This window comes from Mustela nivalis (assembly GCF_964662115.1).
Source record: "Mustela nivalis genome assembly, chromosome: 2".
NCBI lineage: Eukaryota > Metazoa > Chordata > Mammalia > Carnivora > Mustelidae > Mustela > Mustela nivalis.
This window is the reverse complement of record NC_139021.1, coordinates 135,202,926-135,221,462: the sequence shown is the minus strand read 5'-3', so window position 1 is coordinate 135,221,462 and position 18,537 is coordinate 135,202,926. Positions and strand designations below refer to the sequence as shown.

General features: G+C 36.0%; 1 protein-coding gene across 2 annotated transcripts in view; it reads right to left on the bottom strand.

The window, feature by feature from the left end:
* The window catches only part of VCL (vinculin), a 114,170-nt gene that overhangs the window by 61,064 nt on the left and 34,569 nt on the right, over positions 1 to 18,537 (bottom strand). For both annotated transcript variants that reach the window (XM_082716804.1, XM_082716805.1), the window contains exon 2: positions 15,392 to 15,462. In XM_082716804.1, the coding sequence (XP_082572930.1) occupies positions 15,392 to 15,462 (71 nt within the window). The remainder of the gene's footprint in view (positions 1 to 15,391; positions 15,463 to 18,537) is intronic.

The following is an 18,537-nucleotide window of genomic DNA, read 5'->3' as shown; positions in this document are numbered from 1 at the left end:
TTAAGGGCCACACCAATCTCTCTTTGCTGAACATGTACACTGAGATACCAAAGCTAAAAGATACACAGAAATAGCAGTGGCTCACTAAATTCTTTTCTTTCAGATGAGAGTAGGAGAGTAAGTGACCGGTTTTAACTTAGTCTTCAAACAAAACAGGATTCTGCCAGAGCCGAAAGATTAACTGAAGAGGAAGTGACTTGTTGGAAAGGAAGGTTAAGAGTGTCACTAATGCCCAAACCACATGCTCTCTTCATTCTTGGTAGGCTGCTTATTTGAAAGGTAGAGTATGAGTCATACCTTTTGAATCCTTTAAAGCCTGAATGATTAGTAATAGTCTTTTTCCCTACTTCCTTCACACCCTGTTCAAATCTGGCATCTGTAAGATTCAGGCAAGAGCTCTGCTACCTCTAGATCCGTTGGCTCCTATGGTCCTATGGTCTTTCCTCCCTACCCTGCTGGTAGGATTACAGCAGAAACAGAAGACTGCAGAAGCAAGTGTGTCTTACAGATACTAGTAGGTTTTTAATGTATCTTAAAGCTATTGTGATAAATAAAACAAAATTTTATTTTAAAACATTATAAAATCACTCACTGCATCTTTCATTCTTACCCATTTTTAAACAAATGGTAATAAAAATCTCACTATTATTATTTGAAGGTCCTTATGCTTAAAAAAAAAAAGTTGAGGGGCGCCTGGGTGGCTCAGTGGGTTAAGCCGCTGCCTTCGGCTCAGGTCATGATCTCAGAGTCCTGGGATCGAGTCCCGCATCGGGCTCTCTGCTCAGCGGAGAGCCTGCTTCCCTCTCTCTCTGCCTGCCTCTCCATCTACTTGTGATTTCTCTCTGTCAAATAAATAAATAAATAAAATCTTAAAAAAAAATAAAAAAATAAAGTTGATAATCACTGTTCTAGAATGTAATGAATGAGTTAGGAATATAAATATCTAAATACAAAATGGAATGGCTATTCCATTCCAAAAAACTGCCAAGAACTAAGATATGGTTTACAAAAAACTGGAGATACAAGTCAACAGTAGACTAACATCAATCAACAGCTATTCTTTAAAAACAGCAATAAATGGGTGCCTGGGTAACTCAGTCAGTTGAGCGTCCGACTCTTGATTTCAGCTCAGATCTTGATCTCAGTCAGGGTCATGGGATCGGGCCACATAGGCCTCCATGCTCAGCTGGAAATCTGCTAGAGATTCTCTTTCTTCCTCTCCCTTTGCCCCATCCCCTGCTCAAGCACGAGAACATGCTCACCCTCTCTCTAATAAATATATAAATCTTTTTTTAAAAAGGGTAACAGGGTGCCTGGGTGACTCAGTTGGTTGGGTCACTGCCTTCAGCTCAGGTCAGAGTCCCCCCGATTGAGTCCCTGCAGAACTGGGAGTCCGCGTCTCCCTCTCTTCCCTCTCAAGCTCTCTCTCACTCTCTCTTGCTCAAATAAATGAATAAAATTAAAAAAAAAAAAATAAGGGGAGGGTAACAAATAACAAAATACTTGATAGAATTTAGGACCCAGGAGAATCATAACCTTGTAACCACTTACTACTAATAATATTGCTTTGAGATATATAAAGCTAAAGCTGACAATTATGAGAAAAACTGATAAGCCTAAAATTACTGTAGGAGATTTCAACATACTTCATCATAGACTGAGAGTTCAAACAGACAAAACAGTAAGGCAATAAAATTTTGATTGGTAATATTTAGGGGCTCCTGTCTGACTCAGTCAGTAGAGTGTGCAACTCTTGATCTCAGGGTTGTGAGCTCAAGTCAACTCCATGCTGGGTATAGAGATTACTTAAAAATAAAATCTTAAAACAATTATAATAATAATGTTTATATGTTGACTTAATGAAAGCAAAAAAGAATATACTTTCTTTTCAAGTAAATGTAGCACACTTAGCAAAACTGACATATATTATATCACAAAAGAATTTCCAAGAATTGATATTATATCAATCATGTTTTGGGCACAATGCAATTAAATTAGAAATAGAGCAATAAAAAGACAGTAAAAAGAATTTTGAAAATTTCAAAATGTACTCCTAAATAAAGCATATCATTAAAGATGAGATCACAACCAAATCACAACTATTAAAGTTTCTAGAGCTGGAAAATTCACAATCCCATCTACAACTGCATCAAAAAGAATAACAAACCTAAGAATAAATTTAACCAAGGAGGTGAAAGACCTATATATTGAAAACAACAAAACATTAATGAAATAAATTTAAGACACAAATAAACAGAAAGGTATCCCATATTCATGGCTTAGAAGAATTAATATCATTAAAATATCCATCCTATACAAAGTAATAAACAGATTCAATGCAATCCCTCTGAAAATTTCAGTGGCATTTTTCACAGAAATAGAACAATCCTAAAATTTGTATGGAACCAAAAAAGATCCCAAATAGACAAAACAATCTTAAAGAAAGAAGAACAAAGCTGGAGGCATCACACTCCCTGATTTCAAACTATGATTTCAAAGCTATAGTAATTAAAACAGTATGGTATTGGCTTAAAAACAAACACATAAATCAATGGAACAGAGAGTTCAGAATAAACCCACATATGTATGGTCAACTAATTTAAGAAAAGAAGTAAAGAATATACAATGGTGAAAGGACAGTCTCTTCAATAAATAGTGTTGGTAAAACTGGAGAGCCACATGCAAAAGAATAAATATGGACCTCTACCTCTTTTTCTTTTTTTAAGTAGGCTCCATGCCCAGCACAGAGCCCAATGCAGGGCTTGAACTCCCAACCTCAAGATCAAGACCTGAGCTGAGATCAAGAATCAGATGCTTGGGGTGCCTGGGTGGCTCAGTGGGTTAAGCCGCTGCCTTCAGCTCAGGTCATGATCTTAGGGTCCTGAGATCGAGTCCCATATCGGGCTCTCTGCTCAGCAGGGAGCCTGCTTCCCTCTCTCTCTCTCTCTGCCTGCCTCTCTACTTACTTGTGATCGCTCTCTGTCAAATAAATAAATAAAATCTTTAAAGAAAAAAAAAAGAATCAGATGCTTAACTGACCGAACCACCAAGGTGCCCCAAAACTAGAACCCTATCTTCCATCACTCATAATGGACTCAAGACGTGAATATAAAACCTGAAACCATGATACTCTTAGAAGACAACATAAGTGGTAAGCTCCTTGGCACAGGTTTTCTTGATTTTTCTAATCTGACAACAAAAGCAAAAGCAACAAAAGCAAAAACTACATCATACTAAAAATCTTTTACACAGCAAAGCAAGCCATCAACAGAATGAAAAGGCAACCTAGTGAACAGGAGAAAATATTTGTAAATTGTATATCTGATAAGGGGCTAATATCCAAAATATATAAAGAACTCCTATAACTCAAGAGCAAAAAAACCAGATCAATCCAATTTAAAAATGGGCAGAAGATATGAAAGGACATTTTTCCAAAGAAGACATACAAACAGCCAAGAGGCACATGAAAAAGTGCCCTATATCACTAATCATCAGGAAAATGCAAATCCAAACCACAATGAGATATCCCTTTACACCAGGCAGAATGGCTATTATCAAAAAGACTAGAAATACCTAGTGTTGAAGAGGATATGGAGAAAAGGGAACTATTGTACACTGTTGGTGGGAATTCAAACTGGTGCAGCCACTATGGAAAACAGTATGGAGATTTCTCAAAAAATTAAAAGTAGAACTATCATATGATCCAGCAATTCTGCTTCTCAGTATTTACACAAATAAAATGAAAACACTAACTTGAAAAGATATATGCACCCTTATGTTCACTGCAACATTACTTATTAGGATACCCAAGATATGGAAACATCTTAAGTGTTTATGGATGGATAAATGGATAAAGAAACTGCTGTATATAATTAAATATTATCTGGCCATAAAAAAAGAAAAAACCTTGCTATCTATAACACGGATGGACCTCAAGAGCGTATGGTAAGTGAAATAAGACAAAGAAAGACAAATACCACATCACCTCTTTTATATGTGAAATCAATCAATCAAATAAATATATGGATGGATAAATAGTTGGATGGATGGATGGATGGATGGATGGATGGATGGATGGATGGATGACCAACCAACCAAGCTCACAAATACAGAGAAGAGACTGGTAGTTGCCAGAGGCAAGGGTTGGGGATGAGAGAAATGGATAAACTGTTTTTGTCCTTTTCTTTAGTTTAAGTACACTGAATAATAATACAACATACCAATAGCTGCTTCCAAACTTGTAGTAGAACTTAGAATAAAATTAAGAGCCTAAAATATATTCATTTTAAAAAAGAAAGCTTGAACATAAAGACTGAAATATTGAAAATAAGGTATTTAAATAATAAACAATATGAAATGAATAAGTCATGGGAATAAAAGGTATAGCATAGGAAATATAGTCAATGGTGTTGTATGGTGATAGATGGTAGCTACACTTGTAAGCACAGCACAATGTAGAAACTTGTCAAATCTCTTACGTTGTACACCTGAAACTAATATAACATTGTGTGTCAACTCTACTTCAATTAAAAAAACAAAAAATAAAGTTAAAGTAAGTAATTAATATGAAAGAATTTAATGAAATAAACCATACAGGGAAAATAATAAAATATAAATCTCTAGAAGCATAATAAGAAAAAAGGCAGAAATACATAATACTAAACAAAAAAGGTGATATAACTAGAAATGTTACAGATGAAAATAACAGTAAGTCACTATGAACTTCATACTAATAAATTTGTGATCTTAGATGAATGGGTAACTTTTAAGAAAAGTATCAGATTAACAAAGTTGACTCAAAATGAATTTAAGACTGGAATTACATAAAGAAAAAAAAAGGATGGGGCACCTGGTTGGCTCAGTGGGTTAAAGCCTCTGCCTTCGGCTCAGGTCATGATCCCAGGGTCCTGGGATCAAGCCCCGAATCCGGCTCTCTCCTCTGCGAGGAGCTTGCTTCCCCCTCTCTCTCTGCCTGCCTCTCTGCCTACTTGTGATCTCTGTCTGTCAAATAAATAAATAAAAATCTTAAAAAAGAAAAAAAAGTACACTGAATGAGTAATCAAGTTTCTTCTACCAAAAGATACTAGACCCAGGGTTTTATAAGCAAGTTTGGCCAAACTTTCAAAAAACAAATAATGTTTATTTTATGTAAACTGTTTCAAAAACTAGAAAAAGACCCTATTTTATGAAGTTAAAATAACATTGACACCACAACTGGATGGGAACAAACCAAGAAAATTACAGATCAAGATACTTCATGGACAAAGAAGCAATATCCTTTTGAAATATTAGCAAAATTGAATTTAGCACTGCATTTTCTTTTTTAAAATCACAACCAAGTAGGGTTTATCCTAGAAACACAAAGATGGGGGTGCCTGGTTGGCTCAGTGGGTTAAGCCTCTGCCTTCGGCTCAGGTCATGATCCCAGGGTCCTGGGATCGAGCCCCGCATCGGGCTCTCTGCTATACTGAGAGCCTGCTTCCTCTTCTCTCTCTGCCTGCCTCTCTGCCTACTTGCGATCTGTCAAATAAATAAATAAAATCTTTAAAAAAAAAAAAAAGAAAGAAACACAAAGATGGTTCACCATCACAAAATCTATATTCAGGGATGCCTGGGTGGCTCAGTTGGTTAAGCGTCTGCCTTCGGCTTAGTTCATGATCCTGGAGTCCTGGGATCAAGTCCCACATCGGGCTCCTTGCTCATCAGGAAGCCTACTTCTCCCTCTGCCTACCTCTCTCTCTCTCTGACAAATAAAGACAGAAATCTTAAAAAAAAAAAAATCGGGGCACCTGGGTGGCTCAGTGGGTTAAGCCTCTGCCTTCGGCTCGGGTCATGATCTCAGGGTCCTGGGATCGAGCCCCACATCGGGCTCTCTGCTCGGCAAGGAGCCTGCCTCCCCCTCTTTCTCTGCCTGCCTCTCTGCCTACTTGAGATCTCTCTCTATCTAAAAGGAAAAAAAAAAAAAAAAAAAAAAAAAAATCTATGTTCATGAGTAGACCGGCTGTCTCATAAAGGATAAAAAGTGCATTATCATCTCAATAGGTACAGAAAGAGCTTTAAATAAAAACAAGCAATCTTGTTTTGTTTTGCTTTTTTTTTTTAAAGACCTTACCATAGGAGACAAAAAAAAAAAAAAATTGGGGGAAAATGTTCTCTGAGAAACGCTTAAAAAAGCAATTACTTTATTTGAAGAGAAGAACTGAGAAAGACTGAGAAGCTAAGGAAGGAAACTAATAATCACCAAATGTCTTTTTTTTTCCCCAGGTACTTTCACATACATTATCTCACTCATTTAAGCCTCACAAAAACTATTAGCCCATAAGAAGTCCTTGTAATGAAGTGAGAAAGAGTCTTAGCATACTGGAATGAGCGCAGCATAGGAGTCAGGCCAGGGTTTGAATCCTGCCTCTGCCATTGGCATACTGGGAGACTTTGCAACAAGTTCCTGAGTTTCCCTGGGTCTTAGCTTCCTCAACTACAAGATGAGGTGAATTAAGGATACAACTTAAAGTACCCAGTTCATAAAAGGTATTCAGGAAATGGAGATATTTTTATAAGGCTCTTATGCTGTACTAAAGAAAGAACAATAAAGATTTTAAACAGATGTGGGGAAAAAATTTTAATCTTGAGGGGTGCCTGGGTGGCTCAGTGGGCTAAAGCCTCTGCCTTCGGCTTGGGTCATGATCCCAGGGTCCTGGGATTGAGCCCCACATCAGGTTCTCTGCTCAGCGGGGAGCCTGCTTCCCCCACTCCCTCTCTGCCTGCCTCTCTGCCTGCTTATGATCTCTGTCAAATGAATAAATAAAATCTTAAAAAAAAAAAAAAGGATGCCCATTATTTAAAAAAGAATTGTTTTTAATCTTGAGAATTTCTTGATTTGGGACTTGACCTAGATAGGAACAGTCAAGGTAATAATTAAGGGAATACTTGTGTCTAATTATTTATAGTATTTGTTTGGTTTGGAGCAGCAAGGCAGACACAGCCAATGACTTCCATTCATCTACAAAATAAAGCAGTTGGAGTAAATAATCTCTAGGATTCTTTTTAACCTTAAAATGTTATGACTTTAACTTCTTTACAGTTTAAGAGTTGCAAGACACTGCAATACATCACAAACTATATCAGTAATATTCCTTCTGTGGAAATACTTGGGAAAAGTATAAACTGTTATCGTCTATGAGTGGTATAAAATTAGCACTGCCTGAGAGAGAGGGATGGACCACATGACTTCGTGGAAGGTCAGATGGTGGAAAGAACATGGAATCAGAAGCCACAAGACCACCAACAGGAAGTGTCCTGCCACATAAGAAGCTGAACTGACCATGGGTGAGTTAAAGTTGGTCAAACCTCAGTGTTTTACTGTAAATCAATTTATCAATACTTGAAGTTGTTGTTCTCAGAAGACGGAAATATGTAAATACCTGGCCCAATAGTATGTACTTGATAAATGTGAATTCCCTTGGTCCCTTGAGTTTCTTTCAATCATATGATTTTGAATACTCTGTAGAAATAGAAACCAAAGGGTTACACATTTAAAGTTTGATTTATTTCTTAATCAGAAAGTATACAAAGTAAGCCAAGGATCAAATCCCTGCCAAACTGTTTGGAACTCTTCTGCAAATTAATAATCCTGACTCAGAGTTCATTACTGAAAAGACTTAAAACTTAAATCATTTTTGTTTGAGAAACTCTGTGAAACACAGTAGTACACAATTATGTTTAATGTAGCAAGTTCAAAGGTGAACTATTTAAAGTTTGAGTGTTTGCTCTAGGTCAAAAATGCAGTAAGTCAGCCAGCAGATGTGAATAACTGTCTCACAGAACCTTGATTATCTATGTTAAGAGACAAAAATCTTCTCTTAAATAGCAATGGAAAGGATCACCAAAAAACTCAACTTAAAAAATAAAACATTAGAATCACACATGAGCTCCAGATAAGCAAAGTGCACTGAGTGGTATGATCAAAGAATTAATTCTAAAAAGAGATATTCTGGGCACTTTCACTGAGAAGAGTGGTTAAAAATATAAATTTCACCACAGATTATTCTGAGTGTTCAAGATCATAAGCAAAGGAAAAGCTAAATATAAGGGCTGGTGATATGACACCACTATTTTAGGTCTAAAGAGATCTAAATTAAGTGAAAGCATGTTTCAACCCTTTGTAAATTTCTTTGTTGTAGTACACAAATATCAATCAAGATAAAATTGTACAAATATTACTGTAATTGGGGTTACTAACAAAGTTAAAGAGTTAAAACAGTGCAATTCTCTAGGAAATATGATTAATGGTAATCACGCAGATTGTTAATAGTACATAAACCCTTTCACATGGTATTTTAGGAACATTCTTTTATTCAATAGGCCTAGACATTACAGTATGTTTCAAAAATAATCCAAGCTGGTGAATCAACTCAAGTTTTGATGATTTCAAGCAGACTGTTCAGAGCAACACTGAACAGAAAGTGGCAACCTTTCGCAGTTCTAAATCAAACTATCATTTGCCTGCCAATAGACAAAGCCACTGATGCCCTTTTCAAGGAGTTTATACAACAAGGACCACCTCACGAGTGACTCATTTTCATACATTCAGATACTGAACAGCCTTGGATAGGATCCAAAAACTGCCTCCACATTCATTTCTGCTCTGCTGCAAAAATAAGAATGAAATTCCATTGTACACTACAACAGCAATTTTTTCAAGCCAAATAAAATAGTTTGCTATAAACATTTTATACCTATAAGGAATCCATCTAGAAGTAAATCCACACTGGCAGAAAATGAATCTGGTAGGTTCATAGAGCTTACTCTCCTTCACTAGCCCCTATGATCCATCCAGTATTTGGCTATGGTAAATGGTAAAAAAACACTTTCAGCTTGTCATCTTACTGCTCAAGAACTGCAAAGCTTCTGGGACACCTGGGTGGCTCAGTTGGTTAAGCCACTGTCATCGGCTCAGGTCGTTATCTCAGGGTCCTGGGATGGAGTCCCACTTCGGGCTCCTTGATCAGCAGGGAGCCTGCTTCTCTCTGCCTCTGCCTGCATCTCTGCCTGCTTGTACGCTCCCTCGCACTCTCTCTCTCTCTCTCTGACAAATAAATAAATAAATAAATAAAATCTTATTTAAAAAAAACAAAAACTGGAAAGCTTCTCTGCTAACCAATTCCAAATTCCTCTGCCTGGTTTCCAAGCACCTTTATCACCTGGCAGAACTTAACCTTGGCTTAGTTTCTACCACTCCCAACATGACTGTCCCTCTCCTCACAGGCCCTATGACTTGCTTCTGCAGTGCGTTCCACCCGGGGTATTTTCCGTCTCCCCATACCTATCTTTCCCAAATCCCACTTCCCACATGCAACCTCTTTCTTCTATTCCTGCTTGCGGTGATAGCACTTTCTCTGCATTGCTATTATATAGTGAAAGTCGGTCTGCATTACAGCTCTTATTTATTTATTCACTTACTTACTTGAGAGAGAGAGAGTGTGCAAGTGGTGGGGTAGGCAGAGCGAGAGGGAGAGAGCTTCTCTCTCCAAGCAGACCCCACACTAAGCAGGAGCCAGACACCAGGCTCAGGTTCACCACTCTGAGATCAAACCTGAGCCGAAACCAGGAGTTAGATACTTAATGGACAATGCCACCCAGGTGCCTCTCCACATTACAGCTCTTCAATTTGAAACTTCTTAAAGCATTTTTTTAAACTTTTTTTTTTTTTAAGATTTTATTTTTAAAAAGCAATCTCTATACCCAACATGGGGCTGGAACTCACAACCCTGAGATCATGAGTTGCATGCTCACCAACTGAGCCAGCCAGGCACCCCCTTCTTAAAGCATCTTAAAAGAATTTCTCTGCAACAGAAATTTGTTCCTCCATGATACACAGAAGAATAAAAACCACATGGGAGCACCTGGGTGGTTCAGTTCATTAAGTATCTGCCTTCGGCTCAGGTCATGATCCTGGGGTCCTGGAATCAACCCCAAGTCAGGCTGCCTGCTCAGGGAGAGTCTGCTTCTGCCTCTCCCTCTGCCTGCCAAGCTCCTTGCTTGTACTCTCAATCCTCTCTCTCTCTGTCAAATAAATAAATAAAATCTTATAAGAAAAAAAGAATAAACCCTTATGTATGACATTCCCCCACGTGTGTACCTGGAATTATGCACAATTTCCAGCCATAACAGCTATAATTTCACTAATATTTTTCTTATTAAAAAAAGCATAATATAAAACAATTGAATATAAAAAGAAAAATTTTTCAATTTTCAATTTTTCAATAAAAATTAAAAGAAAAAAAAGCAATTACCTAGTAAGCAGGGAAGAGAAGGATGTTTTTATGCATGTGACTCTGAATATGCTCAATTTATTTTAAAAAAATATAGCATTTGCAAATTTTGACATTTTATTATTGCTAACAAATAACTTACAATACATCTTACAAGTGATCACTCAAAATACACTGGTAAGAACTACCATCTATGTAGCACGTGGTGTGCTAGACATAATAGAAGGTAATCAATAAATACTTAACCAATTAGTATATCTAGCTCATTAATCAATTACACATAAATATTGCTGCTGCCTGATAATGATGATGATTGACAATGATGCAAAATACTCTTCTGCTGACAGTCTCTAAAGGAACAAATGACTTTTTACAGGGAAAATCTAACCAATATTATGCAAATCTAACCAATATTATAACAGTACGGCATGACCGTTATACTCCTCAAGTTTATGAAGATTGAGACAGTTTCTTTAGCAATCATCACGCAACCCTACACCTCCTGTGCAACAGTGTGGCTATTATTACAATCTTGGGTAAAATTAGTAAATTGTCAATGCTATCTGCTAGGGCAGTTAGAGATCAGATAGCTTTTGCTCCACCCAAGAGAAAGCCTTTCTGTAACAGTGCAAATTTTGCTCTATATTATAATGTTCTCACTTTTACAATAAGGAATTGCCCAAGCCCTAGAAGGCCCTCAGTGAAACTTATAACTCAGATGTTTAATTTTTAACTGATATTAAACCTATTCTCCAATATATCCATATGACCTTAACTGCCAGTCTCTCAAATAGACCAGGATGTGATTGTGACAACCCCCCCATCCTAAAAATGTCAAAAATCCTGAAAAATATATCTTTCCCTAAAAATCTCTAAATGTATTATCAGATTGCTTAGGTATAAATCTACCTACAGGCCAGGAGTCTTCTGTTTTCTCTAGTCCTGACATTCTAACATTCTAGGAGCAGAAATTTTAATCTAAGAATAAATTTTTAAAACATCTTTTAGCCTTTAGCATTGCCTAAGCAGACACTATTTAGAAGTCTTTGTAAAAGTGGATGACAGAGGAAGCTCTGTCATGCCCTGGAAACCTCCAAACATCAACCAAACAGCCCAAAAGAATGTCCTACTCAACAGTTCCAAGGATGTCATTAACTGCTTCCATCTGTTTCCCCTCTCTGTCCCCTCCCCCTTCAAGCCAAGGCATCTACTAAAGTTATTTTCTGCTATGTTTTGCATTCTAAAGAAAAGCAAAAAAAGCATGAAGAGCCATAATATTTTAAATTATGGAATATTTGCCCCCCAAATCTGTTTGACAACCATAGCCATTTTATTTATACTCTATCCTATTTCCAAGTAACATATTAAGTTATGTACTTTTTAAACATTGCTCAGTAAATTTTTCAGTTGATTGTAACATAGTGTTTTTCCCTGATTCCCCATGGAGACCAGGATTTTCCCCCCATGGTGGAATAAAGGTTAAAACCTCTGAACGGTTTCATCTATTGATGATCCCTATCTAAATCAACTGTTTAAAATTGCATAATTTTATTATGCATAATTAAAACTGCATAATTATTACTTTCTAATTCTGGCATTAATTCCACATTTGTTGATTAGAATTCCCCTCATCGACTAGGGTTATTAGGCTACTCTGAGATAGACTGTACAGGGGGCAAGACAGTTACAATATTGGAGGAGGCGAGAGGACAACTTTTGACATCTATTCCCTTAGCAACTTCCAAATATACAGTACAGTATTGTTAACTATTAATTACTATGCTGTACATTATATCCCCAGAACTTATTTATCTTTATAACTGAACTCTGTACCTTTCAACCACCTTCTTTCACTTCCCTCCATTACTGTGTGTGGGTACACACACACACACACACACACACCCCATATTTTCTTTATCCATTCATTCTGATGGACATTCAGGTTGTTTCTATGTCTTGGCTATTATAAGAAATGTTGCAATGAACATGGGAGTGCAGATATCTTTTTGATATAGTGATTTTGTTTCCTTTGGATGAATATACAGAAGTAGAATTGCCAGATTATACGGTAGTTCTATTTTTAACGGTAGCTCTATTTTTAATTTTTTGAAGAACCTCTGGAAAGGCAAGATAAATGCTTAATTTTTTTTCTCTAAATTACCAATTACCAATAAATAAATAAATTATTAAGTAGGGGACTGGTGTCCTGGTTACCAAGGGCAATCAATGAAGTTTTATTTTGTTTTAAAGTTACCTACTTTTGGGGCACCTGGGTGGCTCAGTGGGTTAAAGCTTCTGCCTTTGGCTCAGGTCATGATCCCGGGATCCTGGGATCAAGCTCCGCACTGGGCTCTCTGCTCAGCAGAGAGCCTTCTTCCTCCTCTCTCTGCCTGCCTCTCTGCCTACTTGTGATCTCTCTCTCTCTCTCTCTGTGTCAAATAAATAAATAAAAATCTTTAAAAAAAAAATAAATAAAGTTACCTACTTTTTTGAAAATATTATCATAACTAAGACACACTTCTTAATTTTTTTTTTTTTTTTAAGTCCCCAAGGAAGCCTGTGAGAGCACATAGCATACTTCAGGGATATATCTCTGGAAATGAGCAGAAATGAGTTTCCTAAAGAAATTCTTTACCAAATGATACTCATAGACTTAAATGATAGGGCTGAAAGGAACTTTCTAAGGGGTTATGTAGTTCAAATATCCACCTGATGTTGAAACCCTCTGTACATTATCTGCCCACACTGTGTACCTTCCAAGGGGCTGAGGGGAAAACAGGTACAAGTTAGACCTGTGTTTCTATTTCTAAAAAATATAAGTTTAACTACAGTGTTTAATGACAGCATAGGACTCATCTTAATATTACCACGCTGATGAAATGGCATGTAAACAAAGTAGGCTCATATTGGTTAGAACTGGAAGAGGCCTTGGAGGTTAATGAATCCAATGAAGGCAAGTCAGACAAGATACTCCCACAAAACAGGCTCTACCAAAAAAAAAAAAAAAAGATGCTCTGGCCCCTTACTTCCTGATACATGAATATTTTGCAGAATTAACAGAAATACCATTATGTAGAAGCACCCACTCAAGTAAGTTAGAAATAAGAAGACATCAATATGGGTGAAATTTTGCATCTGTTCAAAGAAAACAGAACATAAGGAGGATAAAAATAAAGGAATACTTCTCACATTATTTAAAATTGTGATATGTAACATACATACTGAAAATTGTATAAAACATATGTATAATACAAAGAATAAAACAAGCACCTATATAATTCAACACTTATATCAAGAAATACACTACCATTTTATTTATTTGTTTGTTTGTTTTTACATTATTACCATTTTAGAAGCCCCTATGTGCCCCTCCCTAAGTATAACCCTCTTCCTTCCTCCCAGAAATACTACTATCCTGACTTCTACAAGCATTATTTTCTTATCTTTATCATTTTATCACATAAGCAGGCATTCCTAAACAACACAGTTTATCTCTACATGTTTTTGCACTTTAAATAAATGGGGTCTACCTACATATCTACCATTCATTTCTCTCATTTTTGAGATTCATTCATTTTTTAATTAAATTTAATTGAAATTCATGACATAAAATTAACCATTTTCAATCCTTTTCATTACTGATTAGTATTCTAATTTATAACTATATCATAATTGTTTTCTTCCATTCTACTATAAATAGATCAGAGGGTCATCATGAGCAATGTTAATACCAGTATTTTCATATTTAGGTCCTAGTGTACATGAGCATAAGTTTCTCTAAGAATTGCCTATCTTCTGCTTTACTAACACCAAACTGTTTTCCAAAGAGGCTGCACCACTTTACATTTCCAGTCGGAGTGTATGAGAGTTCCATTGTTCCACATCATTATCAACAACTGATATTACCAGACTTCTTAATTTAGAGGTCCTAACAGAATAATTTGCACAGCTCTGATGACTAATGAAATAAATCACCTGTTCATCTTTTTTTGGCCATTTGAGTTTTCTCTCTTTTGAGGTACCTATTCAAATCCTTTGCCCTTCCTTTTTGTAACTGAATAGACTTACCTTACTCTTGACTTGCAGAGGTCCTACTTTTTGGCGTTTTTTGCCTTATTCATCAGCCTTTACTTTTATATAGTACTTGACTGCCACAGAACAAAGCCATTGATCAAAGAAAACATAATCAAGAACTTAACAAAGTTTTATCTAATCAAAAGTTGGCATCTCAGGGTGCCTGGGTGGCTCAGTGGGTTAAAGCCTCTTCCTTTGGCTCGGGTCATGATCCCAGGGTCCTGGGATCGAGCCCCACATCGGGCTCTCTGCTTGGCAGGGAGCCTGCTTCCTCCTCTCTCTCTGCCTGCCTCTCTGCCTACTTGTGATCTCTGTCTGTCAAATAAATAAATAAACAAAATCTTAAAAAAAAAAAAAAGTTAGCATCTCTGCTTTTACTCAGGATAGGCCATAACACCTGCAAATTGTTTGTAGGAGTTTGGGTGATATGTAAATATAACTTAAATTTAAAATGCCACTAAAATACATTGCAATTAATTTTTTTTTTTTTTTTTTTTTTTAAAGATTTTATTTATTTGACAGACAGAGATCACAAGTAGGCAGAGAGGCAGGCAGATAGAGAGTGAGAGAAGGAAGCAGGCTCCCTGCTCAGCAGAGAGCCCAATGTGGGACTCGATCCCAGGACCCTGAGATCATGACCTGAGCCGAAGGCAGCGGCTTAACCCACTGAGCCACCCAGGTGCCCCTGCAATTAATTTTTTTGAACTTTGTATCTATTGTTATTTCCTTATCTTCAAGCGAAGGTGTTCAGCATATTACCCAGATAAATGCCTGCTAAGGTCAGAATGTTTCTAAATCCTTCCCATTCCAGACAATGAAATTCAGAAGTCATAGTTTTATTAAAAATTATTATGTCAAAAATGCTTAACAGCAATGAATACAATCAACAGTAGGAAACCAGAGTGTTAAAAGATCAAAAGTCAAATTTCAATTGTAAATATTTAAAAAAAAAAAAAAAAAAAAAGCTGTTCCTGGAATCAGTTAATTTTCTTCTCTAACAAGAGGATTATTCTGCTTAGCAAGAGAAGAATGTTTTAATTACTCACTTAATAAATGCTGGTGGCATATCTCTCTTCAAAATTTGATCCTCAGTGGTTTGAACAGTCTCTTTTCCAACCTATAGGAGAAAAAAAGATTCACAATTCAATAATAAATTCTCAGACTTCTAAAAACTATTACTTCAACATATTTGAAACATATACTTTACATATAATCTATCCTTGAAGTTTCTGGATTCAAAAAAAAATTCTAGATTTTTGAAATTATCAAGACTGTTCCCATATATTCTTCCACAATACTCCTGGACAACAATATGGAGTACAAACATAATGTATTACTCCTTCTTCAGAACCATTCATTTGAAGGCATCCCTGAGCACAGTAAAAAAAAAAAAAGAGAGCAAAATGCATCACTGAAATTTATGTATATATGTTTAATTGACAAACTGCTCTCTTTTTTTTTTTTTTTAAGATTTTATTTATTTATTTATTTTTTTGACAGAGAGATCACAAGGAGGCAGAGAGGCAGGCAGAGTGAGAGAGGGGGAAGCAGGCTCCCTGCTGAGCAAGGAGCCCAATATGGGGCTTGATCCCAGGACCCTGAGATCATGACCTGAGCCGAAGACAGAGGCTTTAACCCACTGAGCCACCCAGGCACACCTCTCTCTCTTTTTTTAAGATTTTATTTTTAAATTATCTCTACACCAATTGGGGCTTGAACTCACAACCCCAAGATCAAGAGTCATATGCTCTACTGATGGAGCCAGCCAGGTACCCCATATCTCTAAAACAATGCATGAAGTACAAGAATCAAGCAAGGTAAGTAGGCCAAAATGTCTATACAGAAAAAAACAGATGTTACTGGAACTGAAGAAATATGAAGAAATTATGATGCTGAAACTAGAAACCAAACACAAAAATACACAACTTCAACAGTCATCTAATAAATTCAAACTAAAACAACATGATTTTTCCCCTAAATACAGAACTATAAAAAAATAATATATAATGCTGAATTCTACAATGGAATAGTTTTATACCTTTCTGGTGGAACTATAAACTGGCATATTCTCTTTGGAAAAGCATTTGCTGGTATGAATTAAGAAATAAAAAAATATCTAGGAATTCCCCTTTAAGCAATAATACTAAATGCGGTAATAACAATATTTACAAAAATATTCATGATCATGTTAGTTATAAAAGCTGAAATGTTTTTAAACAACTAACCCAACAATGAGGAACAGTTAAGCAAATTAAGATCTATCTTTAGGTAGTGTACTATAGCGCTATTAAAACAATGGTTATAAAGACTCAACACTACAGGAAGATGTTTATGACATTTTATTTCATTTAAAAGTTATAAAAATAATAAATACAGAATGATTAAAACAAATCAAAAAAAATCTACAAAATGTTAACAGTGGTTATAATGATGCTTAGGAAATTCTGTACCTGTATATCCTATATTCTAATTTTCTGAAATGAGAAGATACAATTTTTAAAATTTAAAAAGTAGTATTAAAACATTACTTTAGGTTATTTAGATGCAATTATTTTCCATCTAATAGCTGTAGTAATTACATCATTTCATATAAATCTTCCAAACAGTAATAGCTAAAAATATAAAAATATATCAAAATACTAAAAGTCACACTACCCAGATTTTGTTTATGTGCAGATACACTTATTATACCACAAATAATACATATACTCACTTTCTTCAAGATTATTCATATGTAGGGCTTGGATGTCAATTTTTCTTTCACTACAGTTATATCATATATCACAAAGTACTCTTAAAAGAGGTTATACTTGAATATATTGAATGAGGAAATTCACTCATTTTATCAATATAAAGCTAGGTAAAAGTGCTAAATCACAAGTACAGACCATAGTATAATGCAAAAATCTGAAAATTTTTAAAATCCGGAATAGAAAGTATCTCCATCCTACTATTTAACCATTTAACTTTCCATTGAGTTTAAAGAAGAAAAATGAGTAAGAAAAATCCCTAAGTGCACAGTAAATCAGTTAGAGAAAAATAATACAATAAACTATTCTCCCGGAATACAAGTCATGCATAAGTTAATGAATACAAGTTTTTTTCTCTCAAGTTAAAAGCTCAGAAAAAAGCAAAACACATATACCACTGTGTAATAGCCAGTACTTTTGTAGACAATAGGCTGTCTGTATCATAATAAAAGCCTTTCAAATCAGCAGCTGGTTCTCTAGAGTTTCTCAGATCAAAACATGACAGAATATTTCCAGATGTATTGTTCACTATATTTTGCAACTAAAATCAACCATTCAAAAAGCTGTGGGCCATGATCTCCCAAAGTAAAAAATGAAGTTCAGCAAAAAAGTCACTGGTTCATACTAAGTATAAAGGGCCTAAAAGGACATTCACATTTAGACACATGGAGATTTCTTTTATTTGACACACACATAGACAGAGAGAACAAGGGAGGAAGAGGAGTGAGTTCCTCTTATATCTCCTTTAAGAAGCATTCGGTTATTCAGCATTATTAAGCATCAACTGAGTACAATTATGTAAGCCAGGCACTGTTCTACCACTGTTCTAGGTATAGCAGGTTGTAAAAATAAGTCTCCTGCCCTTATGGAACTTAAATTCCAGTAGTAGCTAAATAAATAAAGTAAATAAATAAGTAAATAAATAAACCAACAAAATCATCCCAGATAAGGGCAATGCCATAGAGAGTAGGGGGTAGGAGTAGAGGGAGCCTACTTCAGAAAGAGTAGATAAAGAAGGTACCTCTCTGAGGAAGTAACATGAGTTGAGGCCCTGAAGCTGAGATGAAACCATTCACGCCAGAGCTGGGAAAGAACACTCCAGAGGTAGAAACAAGAAAATGACCCTAGGGCAGGACAGTCTGAGTATATTCAAGGATGTGAAAGGAGGCCAGAGTGGCTAAAGCTCAGTGAGGGGAAAAGGCGTGGGGACAGGGTTGGATAAGAAGGTTGGTAAGAAGATAGTAAGTTGGATAAGAAGGCAAGTACCAGATCACAAAAAGCCCTTTAAGTCAGGTTAAAATCTGTGGAATCTTTTCTAAACACGGTAAGAAGCAGGAGCACTAAACAGGAGATTGACATGATCTGACTTTCTTTTTATTTTTATTTTTTTTATTTTTTATTTTTTAAAGATTTTATTTATTTATTTGACAGAGAGAAATCAC